At 42.6% G+C, this 14,723-nt stretch overlaps 2 protein-coding genes across 2 annotated transcripts; one reads left to right on the forward strand and one right to left on the reverse strand.

Annotated features, from left to right (window-relative positions):
- Positions 1-1,002: 1,002 nt before the first annotated feature.
- Positions 1,003-3,529, forward strand: LOC129813038 (protein yippee-like 5). The gene is made up of 3 exons (XM_055865175.1): positions 1,003-1,345; positions 1,645-1,803; positions 2,150-3,529. Exons 2-3 carry the CDS (start codon positions 1,663-1,665, stop codon positions 2,372-2,374), a joined length of 366 nt encoding a protein of 121 aa, XP_055721150.1. The 5' UTR covers positions 1,003-1,345; positions 1,645-1,662; the 3' UTR covers positions 2,375-3,529.
- Positions 3,530-7,204: 3,675 nt separating this feature from the next.
- On the reverse strand, positions 7,205-13,445 carry LOC129813368 (lysocardiolipin acyltransferase 1-like). Its single transcript, XM_055865719.1, has 7 exons — positions 13,430-13,445; positions 12,086-12,255; positions 11,496-11,670; positions 11,294-11,407; positions 10,465-10,581; positions 9,712-9,890; positions 7,205-9,322 (listed from the first exon to the last, which is right to left on the reverse strand). Exons 1-7 carry the CDS (start codon positions 13,443-13,445, stop codon positions 9,149-9,151), a joined length of 945 nt encoding a protein of 314 aa, XP_055721694.1. The 3' UTR covers positions 7,205-9,148.
- Between the last annotated feature and the right edge of the window lie 1,278 nt (positions 13,446-14,723).

The raw sequence follows: 14,723 nt of genomic DNA on the forward strand, positions 1-14,723 counted from the left end.
AGTCCATACCTCTTGCACTTCAGGGAGTTGAGTTGTAGCAGGGAGTTGCGTTCCCTCTTCTCAGAGGCGTGCGTAACACCGACTCCCACCTTGTTTGAAACCCCCGGTTCTCAGTGTCCACCTTCCGTTTTGCCATTTTTGATGGGTATCTGAAAGTTAATTTTACTGTGATGCTGACGACTGCTGTGCCAATAAATATTGAAATGAAGCAGCCTACTGCTCGGTGCGTCGCCGTTGCATTGTGGGAAATGTAGTATTGGTGCGTGTAAAAGATCTGCGGGCTGCCGGCTTGCTGCGGTCTGCGGGCCGGTTCTAATAATAAATCAAGATCATCCCAGGGGCCGTAAAAAACCTTCTCGCGGGCCGGATGTGGCCCGCGGGCCTTGACTCTGACATATGTGCTGTAGAGGCTAGCTCCCGCCTATCCTTTCTTTGGATTGGTGGATACAGATCATTATTGTAATTCATTTTTGAATATTCTATGAGAGTTGTTGATGTCAACCACCTGTATTCAATGGAGATAGATGCTATGCTACTAGCCTCATGACATGAATATGCATAGCCATCTCGAGACAACTCCGATATAAAGTGTTTTTTTTAATCAAAGCTGCTGGGATGTCACGTGTCCTATATCAGTACACTCGAAATAATGTAAGCATTACGAAACGTATATTCCATCATATAAACCTCATGTAGCAAAATAGCCATTTCGGTTGCCCAAATTCGACACTCTCTCATTGACCTCAATACTAAAACGTATTCCTTGGTGAAACAACGCAAAAATGCCACCCACTGGAGGGAGACATATTTTCCACGGAGTTGGGCCGTATTATTATTAATTTATTTGTATTTGTATTTTTAGCGAGTTGGGCCTCTTCCTTTCCCTCTCTGAACCAGTTGAGAACTGTTCTAACCTATAGGAGAGCGCTTCGACACACCCCCTCCTTTACACACGCCTACTACTTTCCTTTGGACACAACCACTTCCTTCCACACGCTTGCTACTTTCCTTTCAACACACCCACTCGCCCATATTCCGGTCGCCATATTGAGCTGTAGCTACCTCCTTCTCAAACGATTTGGTAGGAAAAATCTTACTAACCCTACCCACTAGAGAGCAGAATACTGTGTTCATAGCTGGAATGCTGTTCGGTCTAAGTGCCAGTGCAACGTTCTACGTCACGTCAACGTACCGGATGTTGATACAGAATCTGCAGGAACAGCTGGGAGAGAACAACAAAGCGACAACGAACCCAACAGACTTTGGGGAATAAAATAATTAACGTGGAAAAGAACGGCGTAGCTACAAATAGCTAAAGCCCAACTAGTCGAAAAGTATTTAAACGGTAAGACTGGGTTGTATTTAGGCAACAACACGTCATATTTTTCCGACCTTCTCTTGATGCCATCGACGTCGTTTGCTAAATATGGCGTTACTGAGTTTGACAAAACGGCCATGAAAGAGAGACACAGCGTCGTTGGGGAATATATTATCGTTAGGGACTCTTATCGTTAGGGACTTTATTATGACAGTTGTCAGGGATTTGTGTTCTTCATTGAACCGTTTTTTGAACAGAGTATAGAGATGTAATTTAAATGATATCTCTGTCTTATCTTTCGTTTAACCTTCCGTTTGGTCCTGCAGGTGAGTGTGTACTGAACCATGGGGCGGATCTTCCTGGACCACATCGGGGGCACACGCCTCTTCTCCTGCGCCAACTGTGACACTATCTTGACCAACCGCTCAGAACTCATCTCCACCCGCTTCACCGGAGCAACCGGCCGAGCCTTCCTCTTCAATAAGGCAAGCGACACATCCACTGTAACACCATGACACCAGCCTGCACTGCCAAAGACATGTTTTCACATGAGTACTTTTATCCCTTGAGTGAAATAGTCAAATGTGAAAACTAATTTTATGCATAAACACTCAAACTAATATATTTTATTCCAGGCTCACTATCACTATACTTAGATATGTATAACACACAAGTGTACTCACATTATTTACACAGCAAGTTACACTACACTTGACACCTAGAAAACCCACTTCCACAAAAGACAGAAGTAACACCTAGCAAACACGTACATGTTTATTGCCATGTTATGATTGTGTAATAACCTCTGCATTATTATTCATTATCGGTAAGGTGGTGAACCTGCAGTACAGCGAGGTGCAGGACCGCGTGATGCTGACGGGCAGACACATGGTGCGAGATGTCAGCTGTAAGAACTGTAACAGCAAGCTGGGCTGGATCTATGAGTTTGCCACCGAGGACAGCCAGCGTTACAAGGAGGGCCGTGTCATCCTGGAGAGAGCACTCGTCAGGGAGAGCGAGGGCTTCGAAGAACATGTTCCCTCTGACAATTCCTGAGCTGATGCTCAAAATACTCGCTCATCCCCACGCCCCTGCCCTAACCCTCCATAGCCCCAAGCTCATTATTCCAGACACTGGTCAATAGTCTTGGCTCCACCCACAGCTTTGACCTAGCTAGGACTTTTTGACCTCTCCTGATTGGCTGGATCTCTTTCAAAGACCACCTTCTGTCACCTAGAGACATCAACGGGCCTGCTTTCACATAGCTATGGACTCCATGCACACGTGCACACACAGGATTTTGAAGGCAACTACACACACTGCAAGGCACACAGACTCATATTTACACACTTGACATGCTCACATGCATGATTAGTACATATATTCACTGACTCTGGATATTTTGTCAACGTTACAGCTGCAGTCACAATAACTCCCTCCCAGTGCTGTGTGTACTGTGTATCCTTATCCTATATCTGGCTGCTGTGCCTGTGCATGCATTGTGAGGACCTGCTTGTCATGCACATGCCCACAAGTCCCTCCTGTGTGTGAGGAGTGCGAGCAGCCTATTGCCTCTTAGTAAGTGAGGAGCTGAGCAGGGTAGTATCATGCCCAAAGACTGTTAGCCTGCTGGGCTGGCCTTCATATGAACTGTTGCTGTTCCTCCCAATCTCTGACAATTCCCAGCCAGTTGAAATGAAGGGATCTGTGTTCTCTGTCATGCTGTTCTTTGTTTCCAATCCCTGCCCAGGTTAATGTACAATAGATAGAAATAACACATGATCATCAGAAATTATTATAATTGTATTAATGGTTAGTATCATTATTGTATTTTTATTGTCAGTGGAGTCATTGTTTTAATTGGTTTGCTTTTCAAATCAAAGTTTATTAGTCGCGAACAAAGATTGGCAGGTGTTATAGCAGGTGCAGCAAAATTCTTATGTTACTAGCTCCAACAGTACAGTAGAATGTCATATGAATACAATACAAATATTTTTTTTTTAATTACCAAGAAATTACAGTATAAAAAAATATTGCTTTTATTATGATTATTATTGTTTTTCTTTATGTATTTTTAAAAACAAGGTCCGATGTTTTTCTTGATATGAGGTATAAAAAAGAGTAAGATTGTCTCTTTTTCCAGTTAGCCTGATTGGGCAATTTTTTCTCTGTAGTGATGATTTCTGAATAAAGTGTGTATTCTTGCTAAAAGTAATGTTTCCAAATGTTGTTTGGTACAGTTTGAGCTTTAGATCACTAGATGGCACCAGAATACTGATTACATACTAAAAATACAATGGTGCTGTGATGTAACTATGGTTATCCTATAGACAAGTGGTTTCCAAACTAATAGTAGAATGCACAACGTGCAATTTCGAAATTGGGTAGTGCATCATCAGTTCCTCTAGTCATTGCATACCTTAGAGAGCTATTTATAACCTGTCAGAAATGTTTAGATCAACTAGTGTAACAGTATAACTTTAAACCGTCCCCTCGCCCCGACCCGGGCGCGAACCAGGGACCCTCTGCACACATCGACAACAGTCACCCACGAAGCAGCGTTACCCATCGCTCCACAAAAGCCACGGCCCTTGCAAAGCAAGGGGCAACACTACTTAAGTCTCAGAGCAAGTGACGTAACTGATTGAAATGCTACTAGCGCGTACCCGCTAACTAGCTAGCCATTTCACATCCGTTACACTAGCTCATGTCAGCTCATGTCAAGGTTTTTTAATTTAGGTTTTTTAACCCAGAGATATTGTTGTAATTTTTTTGTCACTCAAATATCACATGAATACACATTAGACATGGCAAAATGTATAGAATTTCAAGAAAATTTGCTTTAGTTAAACTGCAAAATGTTCTTTGCACCCCATGACAATATGTGTAGAATTGCAGGTAAATAAGCTTTAAACCTGCACAATTCTCTCTGCAAACAAGAGGGGTGACATTTTGTGTCATGAACAGTGCTTGTGCCCATAGAAATAGATGTGGCGCAGGGGGCGCGCAGGAGGTTCCCCAATGCTGGAAGGGGGGCCCCAAGTGAAAAAGTTTGTGAACCCCTGCTTTAGACAGTGGAAGCGTTTGACATTGCAGCTGGGTCGAGACTGAGTGATCTACAAATCGCCTTGCATCATAAATAACCTCAATAGTATTTGGAGATCAGTGAGTCAGTCACAATCTACCCAAGATACATCAGTGTTTTGATGCTCTAACACGGCCAATGTCTTTTTAATCGTTTTTTTATAGACTGAGGGATAGATTCAAACAGTTCTGCCTTAACCTGCAATAACCAACAACTGCATAGCAGTTTGATTGTTTTTATTAAAGTGATGTTTGGAGGTGTAACTGCGTATTGCAGACATTGTCATTGGATATGCTCAGTCCCATTAGTAATAATCCCATGCAGCCTTGTTACAGGTTCGAACACTGGAATGTGTTGTAATCTATTAGATCCTTTTATTTCGTAGAATGATTTTCAATTTGAATGTCATTACTTCTATATAGCCTACATTTCACGTTCTGAATCTGTAATGCTAGTGGGATGGGTGTGGCTTCGTGACAATGACCACACGAGTAGCTGCTCTTATTTGACAGCTCTAACACAGGTACACCAGCTAAGCAGGTGTCAGGTATCATTGGTTAACACTTGATCTGATTGAATCTAAGCCCAAGAATAACAGCAAAGTTGGAGGGTTAATCACACTGCGTTAGTGCATAGTCTACACAGGAACCACCTCACCACTTTCACCTGTCTCAAACTTTGTTACATCACTGCTAAAGAATGGAAAGATTCAAAAGGGAATCATACAATTTGAATAATTTTTACACATACAACACAATTGAAAATACAAGGAAGATGCTCTCCATTAGGGGAAAGTGGAGAATTAACACACATAAAAAATGAATATAAAACTACTAACTCGCATCAAACTGATAGTGGAGAACGTCAAGGTGGGTACAAAGAGTAGTGGAATAAGTGAGAATGGGAACCAAGTCAACCCAGATAAGGAGTCAAACAGGTACAGCTGTCTGAACACAGACCAAGCAACCACAATCATTTGTTCTGTGACTCAACACAGGCCACAAATATCACCACTATAAAGGGGTTTGGTGGTGTGTGAAATTGGCTTATTACAGGCAGTGACAAAGCATTCCTAATCCACCCATACATATTACAGAGCTGAACACGGGGGTTATTTTTTAGAGTTGATCCTGTTGGAAGCCATCTTTGTTTGTGGGTGTTAGTCTGAGTGTGTTTATGTGTTATGGATGGTAGAATCAGCAGGGGTCTGCAATCACTCAAGCAAGAGTGCTACCAATCACTTACCAGGCAAGCTCTAACAAATCCTGATTAACTGCACAGGTTTGGCGGAACAGAATGGGTTACCCTGTGTGATCCATTTTGTTAGAACTAGCTTGGTTTGTGCACAGTAGTGTACTTGTGAGGCATCTCAGGTGATTGAACTAAAGAGGATGAGGGTCAGGGTGTTAAAGGAGGGTGGATTAAAATAGCAACATGTTGAGTGCCAGACATAACCAGCTCCACCAATACTCAAGGTAGACGAAACAATCAGATGAACAAACAAGTTTCTAGTCCCCAATACTGTATGTATTGTATTGGTTATCCTTTTCCCCTCTGACATGCTGACAACATTGCCCGAGTTGTGTGTGCAAGCGTTGCAAAATACATTTACACATACATGTTATTCAATAATTTCATCCAAATCACTTGTGCACGTCTGTGTAGCCAGGGGCTAAAATAGAACTTGGGTAAATTTTTGACGCATGAAGTGCAGCAAGTCCCACCTCTCCCATCTCCTCATTGGTTTTTAGAAGCATATACCAGCATATACGTGGGTGATTGAAAGATGAACTGAGGTCCACACTCCAGTCCAGTTGGTAGCGGTAATGCACCTTAAAGTTGGTTGCCATCCGCCATATTAAGTCCACAAAAGAAGTAGAAGGAGACTGAAGGAAGAGAGATTACTAGAAACAAACTAGGTTTCCCCTTGAATCTGTGGATTAAGAAAGAAATGCTAAAAAGAGCTCCTGGTTTCATGTTCCTCCAGGGATGAGAAGGAATAGGAACATATCTCGTGATGTGTCATTGCAACCAGCCAACAGAATGATGGAATCTGTATCATCATCCTTCCACCCACTGTAATATCTATCATAGTGGGTGTGGACTTCATTTCGGCCACAGCACAAGGATGATGAAAGAAACAGTTACGGTAATAATTAGAGCCATATGCATAAATGCCCTGTGATTCATAGTCCCTGGAGTGGCTATTTCTAAAAGTCCTGTATCAACCTGGCCTGCATTCGCCCTCATTTATTCCCAAGGATGTCAGCATCACTCCCTCCCTCTCTACCTCCAGCATTACTGGGATTTAAAATCAGAGCAGAGACTCATGCTTGCAGACACAGCTCATAGACCCAACACCCACACACTGCACACACACTGACACATACACAACTGGCATCATACCGTTAGCAGTAGAGGAAAAAAAAGCATGCTTCCATTGACATCATTCTGCATCACGTTGCTAGGGAACGGATGAGTCAACATCTGTTGTCACGGCAACACTGCTTCACCTTCAAATCTCTTGCTCTCTGTCTGTCAGTGCCGCAGCAGACTGGTGTGGTGAGTGGGTTTATATATATGGTCTATGGTGTGAGCTCACTATGGCTGTAACATGAGTGTGCACGGTCTTATTGATTCATTCACTACAATGTTTACTAGGACTGCTCCAAGAGACCACAACTACAATATTCTAATGGTAGTGAGCTGATATAATGTTGGGTCAGCTTCCTGAACGCCAATCAGTGAAGAATGAATTTTACATTGCACATTTTCAAACAAGACACACAGAGCAGGGCATCTGCATGGGATGAAATGTTACATTTATTGAACAGCGTGATAACTGACAACATTGGCCAGTAAAGATTTATCTGAGGACAGTGATTGGAAAGGAGTCCAACATCAGCAGTTGATTATATTATGGACAATAACAAAACACAGAGAAAACCCAACAGAGAAATAGAGAATTTTGAGAAACCAAGAAATATAGAGAAAGGAAAACAAAGAGAACAGATGAGAGAGACGGAGAGAGATGGGTGACATCCTGTTGTTTCAGAAATTCTAGTAATAGAGAGATGAGTAGTAATTTGGTAAGCCATTGACATCCTGATGAGAGAATTGTTAACGCAGTCTAATCACTGTGACTGGAACCAGCCCATACACCTGAACAACAGGGCCTCGTATTTCAAGAAACAAAAACACATCGATAACCATCTATGACTTTGTACATAGGACACATTTTTTTTCTTACAAAAATTATAATTTGACCTGCAGCATTGAGGTGGTCGGTAGATCAAACAGTGTCCTTCATAAAAATGGTTCTGGATTGGCAGAACACTATGGCAAGGTTGGATGTGGCATTGAGAGCGTGGCTAGGTTACTCGTGGACATAGCACTGCTGTCACGATCGTCTAAGGTGGAAACAGTAGACCAAGGTGCAGCGTGGTGAGCGTACATACTTCTTTATTATATGATGTCGCCAACAAAACAATAAACATCAAACCGAAAACGTGCAGCCAACGTAGTGCTCACAGGCAACTATACATGAACAACTACCTAAGTATGGCTACCTAAGTATGGTTCTCAATCAGAGAAAACGATAGACAGCTGCCTCTGATTGAGAACCACACCCGGCCAAACACAAAGAAATACAAATCATAGAAAAAGGAACATAGAATGCCCACCCAAATCACACCCTGACCAAACCAAAATAGAGACATAAAAAGCTCTCTACGGTCAGGGCGTGACAACTGACCATGCTATCATTTTCATTTCTTTGTTTTATTTTCATAATCGGTTGAGCTTTCTCAGCTGTTGTTCGCTAATTGAGTTTAGCGCGCTGAGAGCATCGATGCAAGTTTGCTGGGGAGAGAAAGAGGTGGGCATGAGGCTTTTTTGGATTAGGGCGACTTCAAGGCCAGTTTTCCACTCCAAGTCTGGTCCTCTGTGTCCCCCTTGGACGTTGTGGGTGTTGTCTAAATTACGTTCTTCCACCCTCCACCCTCTCTTTCTAAGCTGCTTTGCAGTTGCTCAGTCTCAGATCTCAATTCCTGAACTGTCGCCCATTCCAAAAAAGAGTGCATGAAAGTGTTGCTGCAGTTCACTAGTACCTTAGCAGCGATGCGTGGTGGAACTGCCCTGCCCAGTTTTGGCAGACTACTACATTCCGTTTGATTCCTTTTTACATTACATGGCTGATTTTTGCCTTTGAATTTCCTGGTGCAAAAGCTACTTCCAGCATGTATACAAAAATGATCAGGTTTACAGGTTTATCGAGAGGTAATCACTGAAAACAGCTTAGCTCGTCTATAAAGGCTCAATGTAAATGGATTGACAGTAGCCTTAATGTGTTACACAGTGTTCAGATTCCCTGCCACCAAACACTTTAAGTGCACGATTGACTCATCACTTCGACTGAAAGCATTCAGTTCTACCGGTAATCACTTTTTGTTGGCTAATGATTGCTTGCAGAACCAGTGATTAATTTGGCTTGACTAATGGATAATCTACATTGGCTAAACACAGAACAATAATGGCAAAAATGATCACAGTATACACACATCTAATGTATGAGTGCTGTATACTATGGCTCTGTTCCATCATTTAAAATAAATAAATACATAACCAAGGGACAACATACAAAACAATAATAAAATCCATTTAAAACACATAGCTATAACTGAACTAAGAAATAGTATTCTGGCTATTATTATGACACTCTGGTTCAAGAATGATATGAAATAAAATCATATAAGACCCAGAGCCAGAGGTCTGCGAAGTAAGGTTATGAAGGAGCTCCAGTAGAACAGAGAGGTTTTGATCAGAGCCATGTGGAGCTCTGTCTTACAGGGGGGCACGCGGCACACTCCCTGTGGAAAGCCCAGGGGCTCAGCGGCGTAGAGGTCACTCAGGCGACCTCCCTTTTAAGCCCAGTGCTCCTGGGTCCTTTTATTTTTTAATTTTTATTTCACCTTTATTTAACCAGGTAGGCCAGTTGAGAACAAATTCTCATTTACAACTGTGACCTGGCCAAGATAAAGCAAAGCAGTGCAACAAAATCAAACAACACAGAGTTACACATAAACAAACGTACAGTCAATAACACAATAGAAAAACATCTATGTACAGTGTGTGCAAATGTGGAAGAGTAGGGAGGTAGGCAATAAATAGGCCATAGAGGCAAAATAATTACAATTTAGCATTAACACTGGAGTGATGGATGTGCAGATGATGATGTGCAAGTAGAGATATTAGGGTGCAAAAGAGCAAGAGGGTAAGTAATAATATGGGGGTGAGGGTATGCTATTTACAGATCGTCAATGTACAGGTACAGTCCTGCAGGTCGGAAGGGGAGGATGGAGGCCTCGCAGCAACGCACATGGAAGTGGATCTCCCGGGGGAACTCCCCCAGGATCAGGTGGCGCTCTGTCTGGGGGATGTTTTTGGGGTAGGCCACGGTGATGTCATGGATGGCATCTAGGTTGTTTCCTGTAAAGGAAGGGAGGGGTGGTTACACAACCTGTATGACCAACGTCGTGCATCTTTATTTTAACCGTGGGGTTTGTGCAGACGCTGATGTGGAAGACCCATACACTTGAGTCAATGTAACTAAAGAAGTGAGGGAACAAGTCCGATGACATCACCGCGGTTCAGAACACCGGCCAGCTAAGCGCCACAAGCGGCAGTACTTAAGACTGCTGGAGGGCTGCCAGGATTATCTAACAAGACAATATGAGATGCCTGGGAGCGCTGTAATGTGTCACAGTGTTGATGAAGCACTAGTCTGAGATTTCTAAAGAAAAACAGGTAACACTGTTTGATGTGGCTTGTTATTTTTTTAATTTAACCTTTATTTAACCAGGTTCATCTCGTAGAGATAAAAATCTATTTTCCCTTCACACTTGAATCATTTGAATGACATAGGCTAACACTCGTCATAACAAATGCTAACTAATGAGGACTACAATACAAAGTCACTAAAACACCCTTGGTTAAACTTTAGTGCATGTTGTGCAAAATGGGTAAAGAATAACAGTATATATCGAAAAAGTGAACACCTGACCGTTGCGGAGAGAGTCCATGATAAAGGTGAATCCGGTGGTGCGGTGTTGCAGCACATACTCAAACTTAGGCAGGTCATTCATTTCTGCAAAGTCATCACTTCTTGCTCTAGTGTAGTCTACAGGAGAGAGAGGACAACAGAGAATGTGAAATAGCCTCAATAATATTGTCGACATCTATAATAATTGACTGTCACAAGATGAAATTTTACATTCAATTCTTGGATAGGGTTTAACACACTACTGTAAGAGTGAGAGAACATTGGTTTTATACCATGTTCTTCCTAGATATTAATAAAATATCATTTTTTATCAAGTTGATTTAATTAAAAGATATGACACTAGCCTAGGTGGAGCTCTACACCTGTGGATCCCTAGTTATCCTCTGAGGGACAATGCTAAGACATTTTTACATTTACATTTACATTTACATTTAAGTCATTTAGCAGACGCTCTTATCCAGAGCGACTTACAAATTTTTGATCCAGAAAGGGTCACAGAAATAGTCAGGGGGGCACACTGATCCAAATCCCACCACCAGCCATCCGGCAGAGTAGGAGGGAATGTAGGATGTATTACTAAAACTATTACTTCTAATGTGTCATATATCTGGCCCTGGGTCTGTCAGTCAAACTGATTTTAAGAACATTGTATGCACATACACAGAGATACACATAGACCACACATACATCCTCAGGGAGTTACAGTATAAAACCGATGTTAACAGGCTTGGGGATGAGAGCTGGAAACAGTTGATGCAGGGTGCTCATGTCCTATCCAACAATCATTGCCCTGGTTGGCTGGTTGGCTGATGTCACTGAAAGCTGTTACCGGTCAGGTCAGTGCCCTCAGGGAAGAGGAGGAGCTGCAGGGGCTCTCTGATGTCACAGAAGTATTCCAGCATGTTCTCCATGTGGCTGTGGTCCTCCTCCTGTGGCTGTGGTCCTTGATGAAGATGAAGCACTGTGTAACCCATGCTGAGGTGTGTGTGTGCGCACATGTTTATGTGTGTGTGTGCGTAATTTGCCTATACCCACCTTGAGGTAGATCTTCTCCAGGCGCAGGTAGCTATACCTCAGCAGGCAGCACCACAGGAACATCCACTCCAGGTGGGTCCGGTGGTTCATGATGATCACACTATGCTCCTCTGGGATGAAGCCATCACCCGTGATCACCACCATCACCCCAAACACCAGCTCAAGCAAGGCCTGCACAGAGGGAGGGAGGAAGGAAGGAACGGAAGGAAGGAAGGAAGGAACGGAAGGAAGGAAGGAAGGAAGGAACAGAAAGACTGTCATTTAATTTGGTCCTACTGTATTCCCCTGTATTTGCATTCTTATTCACAAGAGCACCCCGTATAAACCTCATCATCTCTAGACAAAAACAAAAAGGCCAAGAATAGTACAAAACAAGGTCAGTGAGAGGTCAAAAAACATCAGGGCAAGAGATTAAGAAAGGTCTAGGGAACACATCAAAGAAGGTTAGGAGGTCAAAACCAAAAAGGCAAAACAGTTAAACCACAGTGGTCAAACAAAGGTGATAAAAAAGACAGACATAAGTAAGAAGATGCAGAGGTAAGGAACACAGACAGAGACAGGAACAGATTGGTGTAAATATATGAACCACATGCAGGGTGAGCCAGGTGGCCACGATAGAGTTGGTGATCCAGCGGTACCAGGCGGGTGACATCAGCATGAGAGGAAGCACAGGGACTAGCATTAAGATGCTGCCAAGGAAACTACCCAGAAACAGGGTCACCACAAAGTAAAGCCCCCGCACCGACACCGCCATACCTGGAAGAGAGAGAGAGAATGAGAGATGATTTCAAATTTATATTTGGACTCTCTTAATGCGTCAGTGAACTTGATAGTTCACTACAGTAAAAGCAGTTAAACTGATCATGAAGCAGATATACTGTACATAGGACATTAACACTCCCAAAGTAAGCTAATCAATTCTCTAGAATTCTCTGGGGATATGGAATTGCAAGCTTAGGAGTAATGAGGAAGGTTTTGATGAATCAGTTGCCTAATGTAAGACAAATGGAGTTATCAATGTCCTCATAACTAGTAAACCCTCCTGTTCTGTTCATCTTCCTAAACACTTCCACACAAACAGTGGAAAAACCAAGGCAGACATTCCCATTGTGGAATGTAAATAGGGGTTGGAGCCAGGAGTTTCTTACTGTTAAAATGCTGTGAGCAGGGAGACTGGATTTTATGCAGCTCGCCCGACAACCTTTTTTTAGACATGAACATTTCACATTTCCACTGAACAGCCTAAATATTTTTACATATAACTCAGCCTACAGCTGTCTTTTGTTGGATCATGCTTTCGAGAATGATGCCATCTGGGGCCCACTCAATACTGTCATACGTCTTGGCCTATATTCCATTTTCTTTTCAAAGCTACTGCTGTATTACAGTGGGTGTTATTTCAAATAAATCAGACACAACATAAACATGCTGAAACTCAAAACCCAGTACAGAGACTTTGACAGCTGATGGCAAATCTCCATATGATCATGTCAGATGATATCTAGTCTTGATATCTAGTCTTGCCCCCCTTTGTGTCTACTAGTGTTCATAGAAATCAGTTGCTGAGTGGAGGAGTGTATCGGATTTAGGTTTATGGGGCCTTAACAGCTCAGTATTGCCAAGCATGAACCAATGAGCATATCCTAACAAAAAGTATAAACCCAGCAGGTGGGACAAAGTTTCCCAGAACTACTGTCAGTGTCACCTATTACCCTAAAAATGGGGATGTTGGCTACGTATGCTATGCATGTGGCTTTGGATGAAAGTATAAGCCTATGAAGAAAGAAAAAATCATAACACTAAATCAGTAGAACATATGGCTTTATTCATGCTGTTAGTCTTTATTGCTTGGTCTTGCTGACGCAGTGAACCTGAGCTCGGCTACAGGGAGTTCTGCTCTACCAAGCAGGTGTTTAGAACTGTGGTTCACACTCCTCCACCTCCATTACCGCTGTAATCGCACAAGTCTCCCGGTTTCATCCCCCTCACGTAATTACGACCACGCTTAGCAACAGCAGTACCATTACACGGCAGGTCTCCCGGTAGCAGCATTCAAAGTGGTTGATGGAATAACAACTCAGGTGTGTGTGTCATACAGAGCCGGGATGGGGGTTTAAGGGTTGTTGTTTTTTAGTAATGGAAAATATGAAGCACGGGAGAGGTGAGGAACACGCTGGCTCAGCACAATTGTCACAATTACACCTCCCTTGTTACTGCTCTCCCCCATCTGTTAGAGAGTGGAGAGGAGGAAAACTGGATAGGAAGAAGAGTGAGATAGAGGAGGAAAGGTAAAGATATGATTACAGAGCCTGCCAATTTATTATTCCAAACAATGTTTTTGAGATAAAATACAAAATGAGGCAAGCTATGGGAATCTGTTAACCAAAGTATTTTATAGTGTACTATTTATTATTAAAGATTGGAGAAGAAAGAAAAATGAAGGGAGTAAAAAGAGTTAAGCGAGGAGAGTGTGGAAGAGTGAGGTGGAAAGGTAAAGAGAAGGAAAGGAAGAAAGATCAGGAAGATGATTGGAGGAGAAGAAAAAGTTGAGAGTAAGAAGTGACACAGGGAGAGTGAAGAAGAGCAGACAGAGAAGGTACAATGGCTCTTTCCAAGAAACGGAAATGTCATTTTGATGGCCATTTTGATGGCCAACACGATGAGAATTTACATTTACACGCTCAGGTCAAGACGATAGAATGGTTAACTGCACCCTTTGTAATTCCTCTTTTTCAAATGGCAGCGGGTGAAGAACGGCAGTGGTAGAACATTAACAGACAAAAAAAGCATAAGGCCTCTCTGATTGGCCGTGTTGGTATGCCCTCTGTCACCACATTCTTCAAGAAGGTAGAGCCTTCCCAAGAAGAATATGATTTAGCTGTGCAGGAGGGTGTCTTTGCATACCACACTATGCGACACAATCATAGTTACAGATCTATGGACTGCACAGCACAACTGACACGAAAGCTTTATGAGCTGAAGTTTACATGTGCTAGGACAAAATGTGACGCCACAGTGAGTAACGTGTCAGCACCATGGGCAACTACTTTGGTAACACAGGACCTAGACCAGGTTGAATTTGTGTCCCTGGCCATTGATGCGTCCAATCATGGACATGTAAAGCAGCTGCCAATAGTAGTCAGATATATGGTGGCAACACATCTGTGGAAACAAAACTGCTTGATTTTGTTGAATTGAAAGGAGAAACAGCAGAGGAGATTGCA

The sequence above is a fragment of the Salvelinus fontinalis genome, chromosome 16 (genome assembly GCF_029448725.1).
Source record: "Salvelinus fontinalis isolate EN_2023a chromosome 16, ASM2944872v1, whole genome shotgun sequence".
NCBI classification, from domain to species: domain Eukaryota; kingdom Metazoa; phylum Chordata; class Actinopteri; order Salmoniformes; family Salmonidae; genus Salvelinus; species Salvelinus fontinalis.

Coding starts and splice junctions, on each gene's coding strand:
- LOC129813038 (XM_055865175.1), top strand. CDS start 1,663: ATGGGGCGGATCTTCCTGGACCACATCGGGGGCACACGCCTCTTCTCC. Junction 1,804..2,149: donor GAGCCTTCCTCTTCAATAAG/GCAAGCGACACA, acceptor ATTATCGGTAAG/GTGGTGAACCTGCAGTACAG.
- LOC129813368 (XM_055865719.1), bottom strand. Junction 11,408..11,495: donor GAAGATCTACCTCAAGGTGG/GTATAGGCAAAT, acceptor ATCTTCATCAAG/GACCACAGCCACAGGAGGAG. Junction 10,582..11,293: donor TGAGGGCACTGACCTGACCG/GTAACAGCTTTC, acceptor TCTCTCCTGTAG/ACTACACTAGAGCAAGAAGT.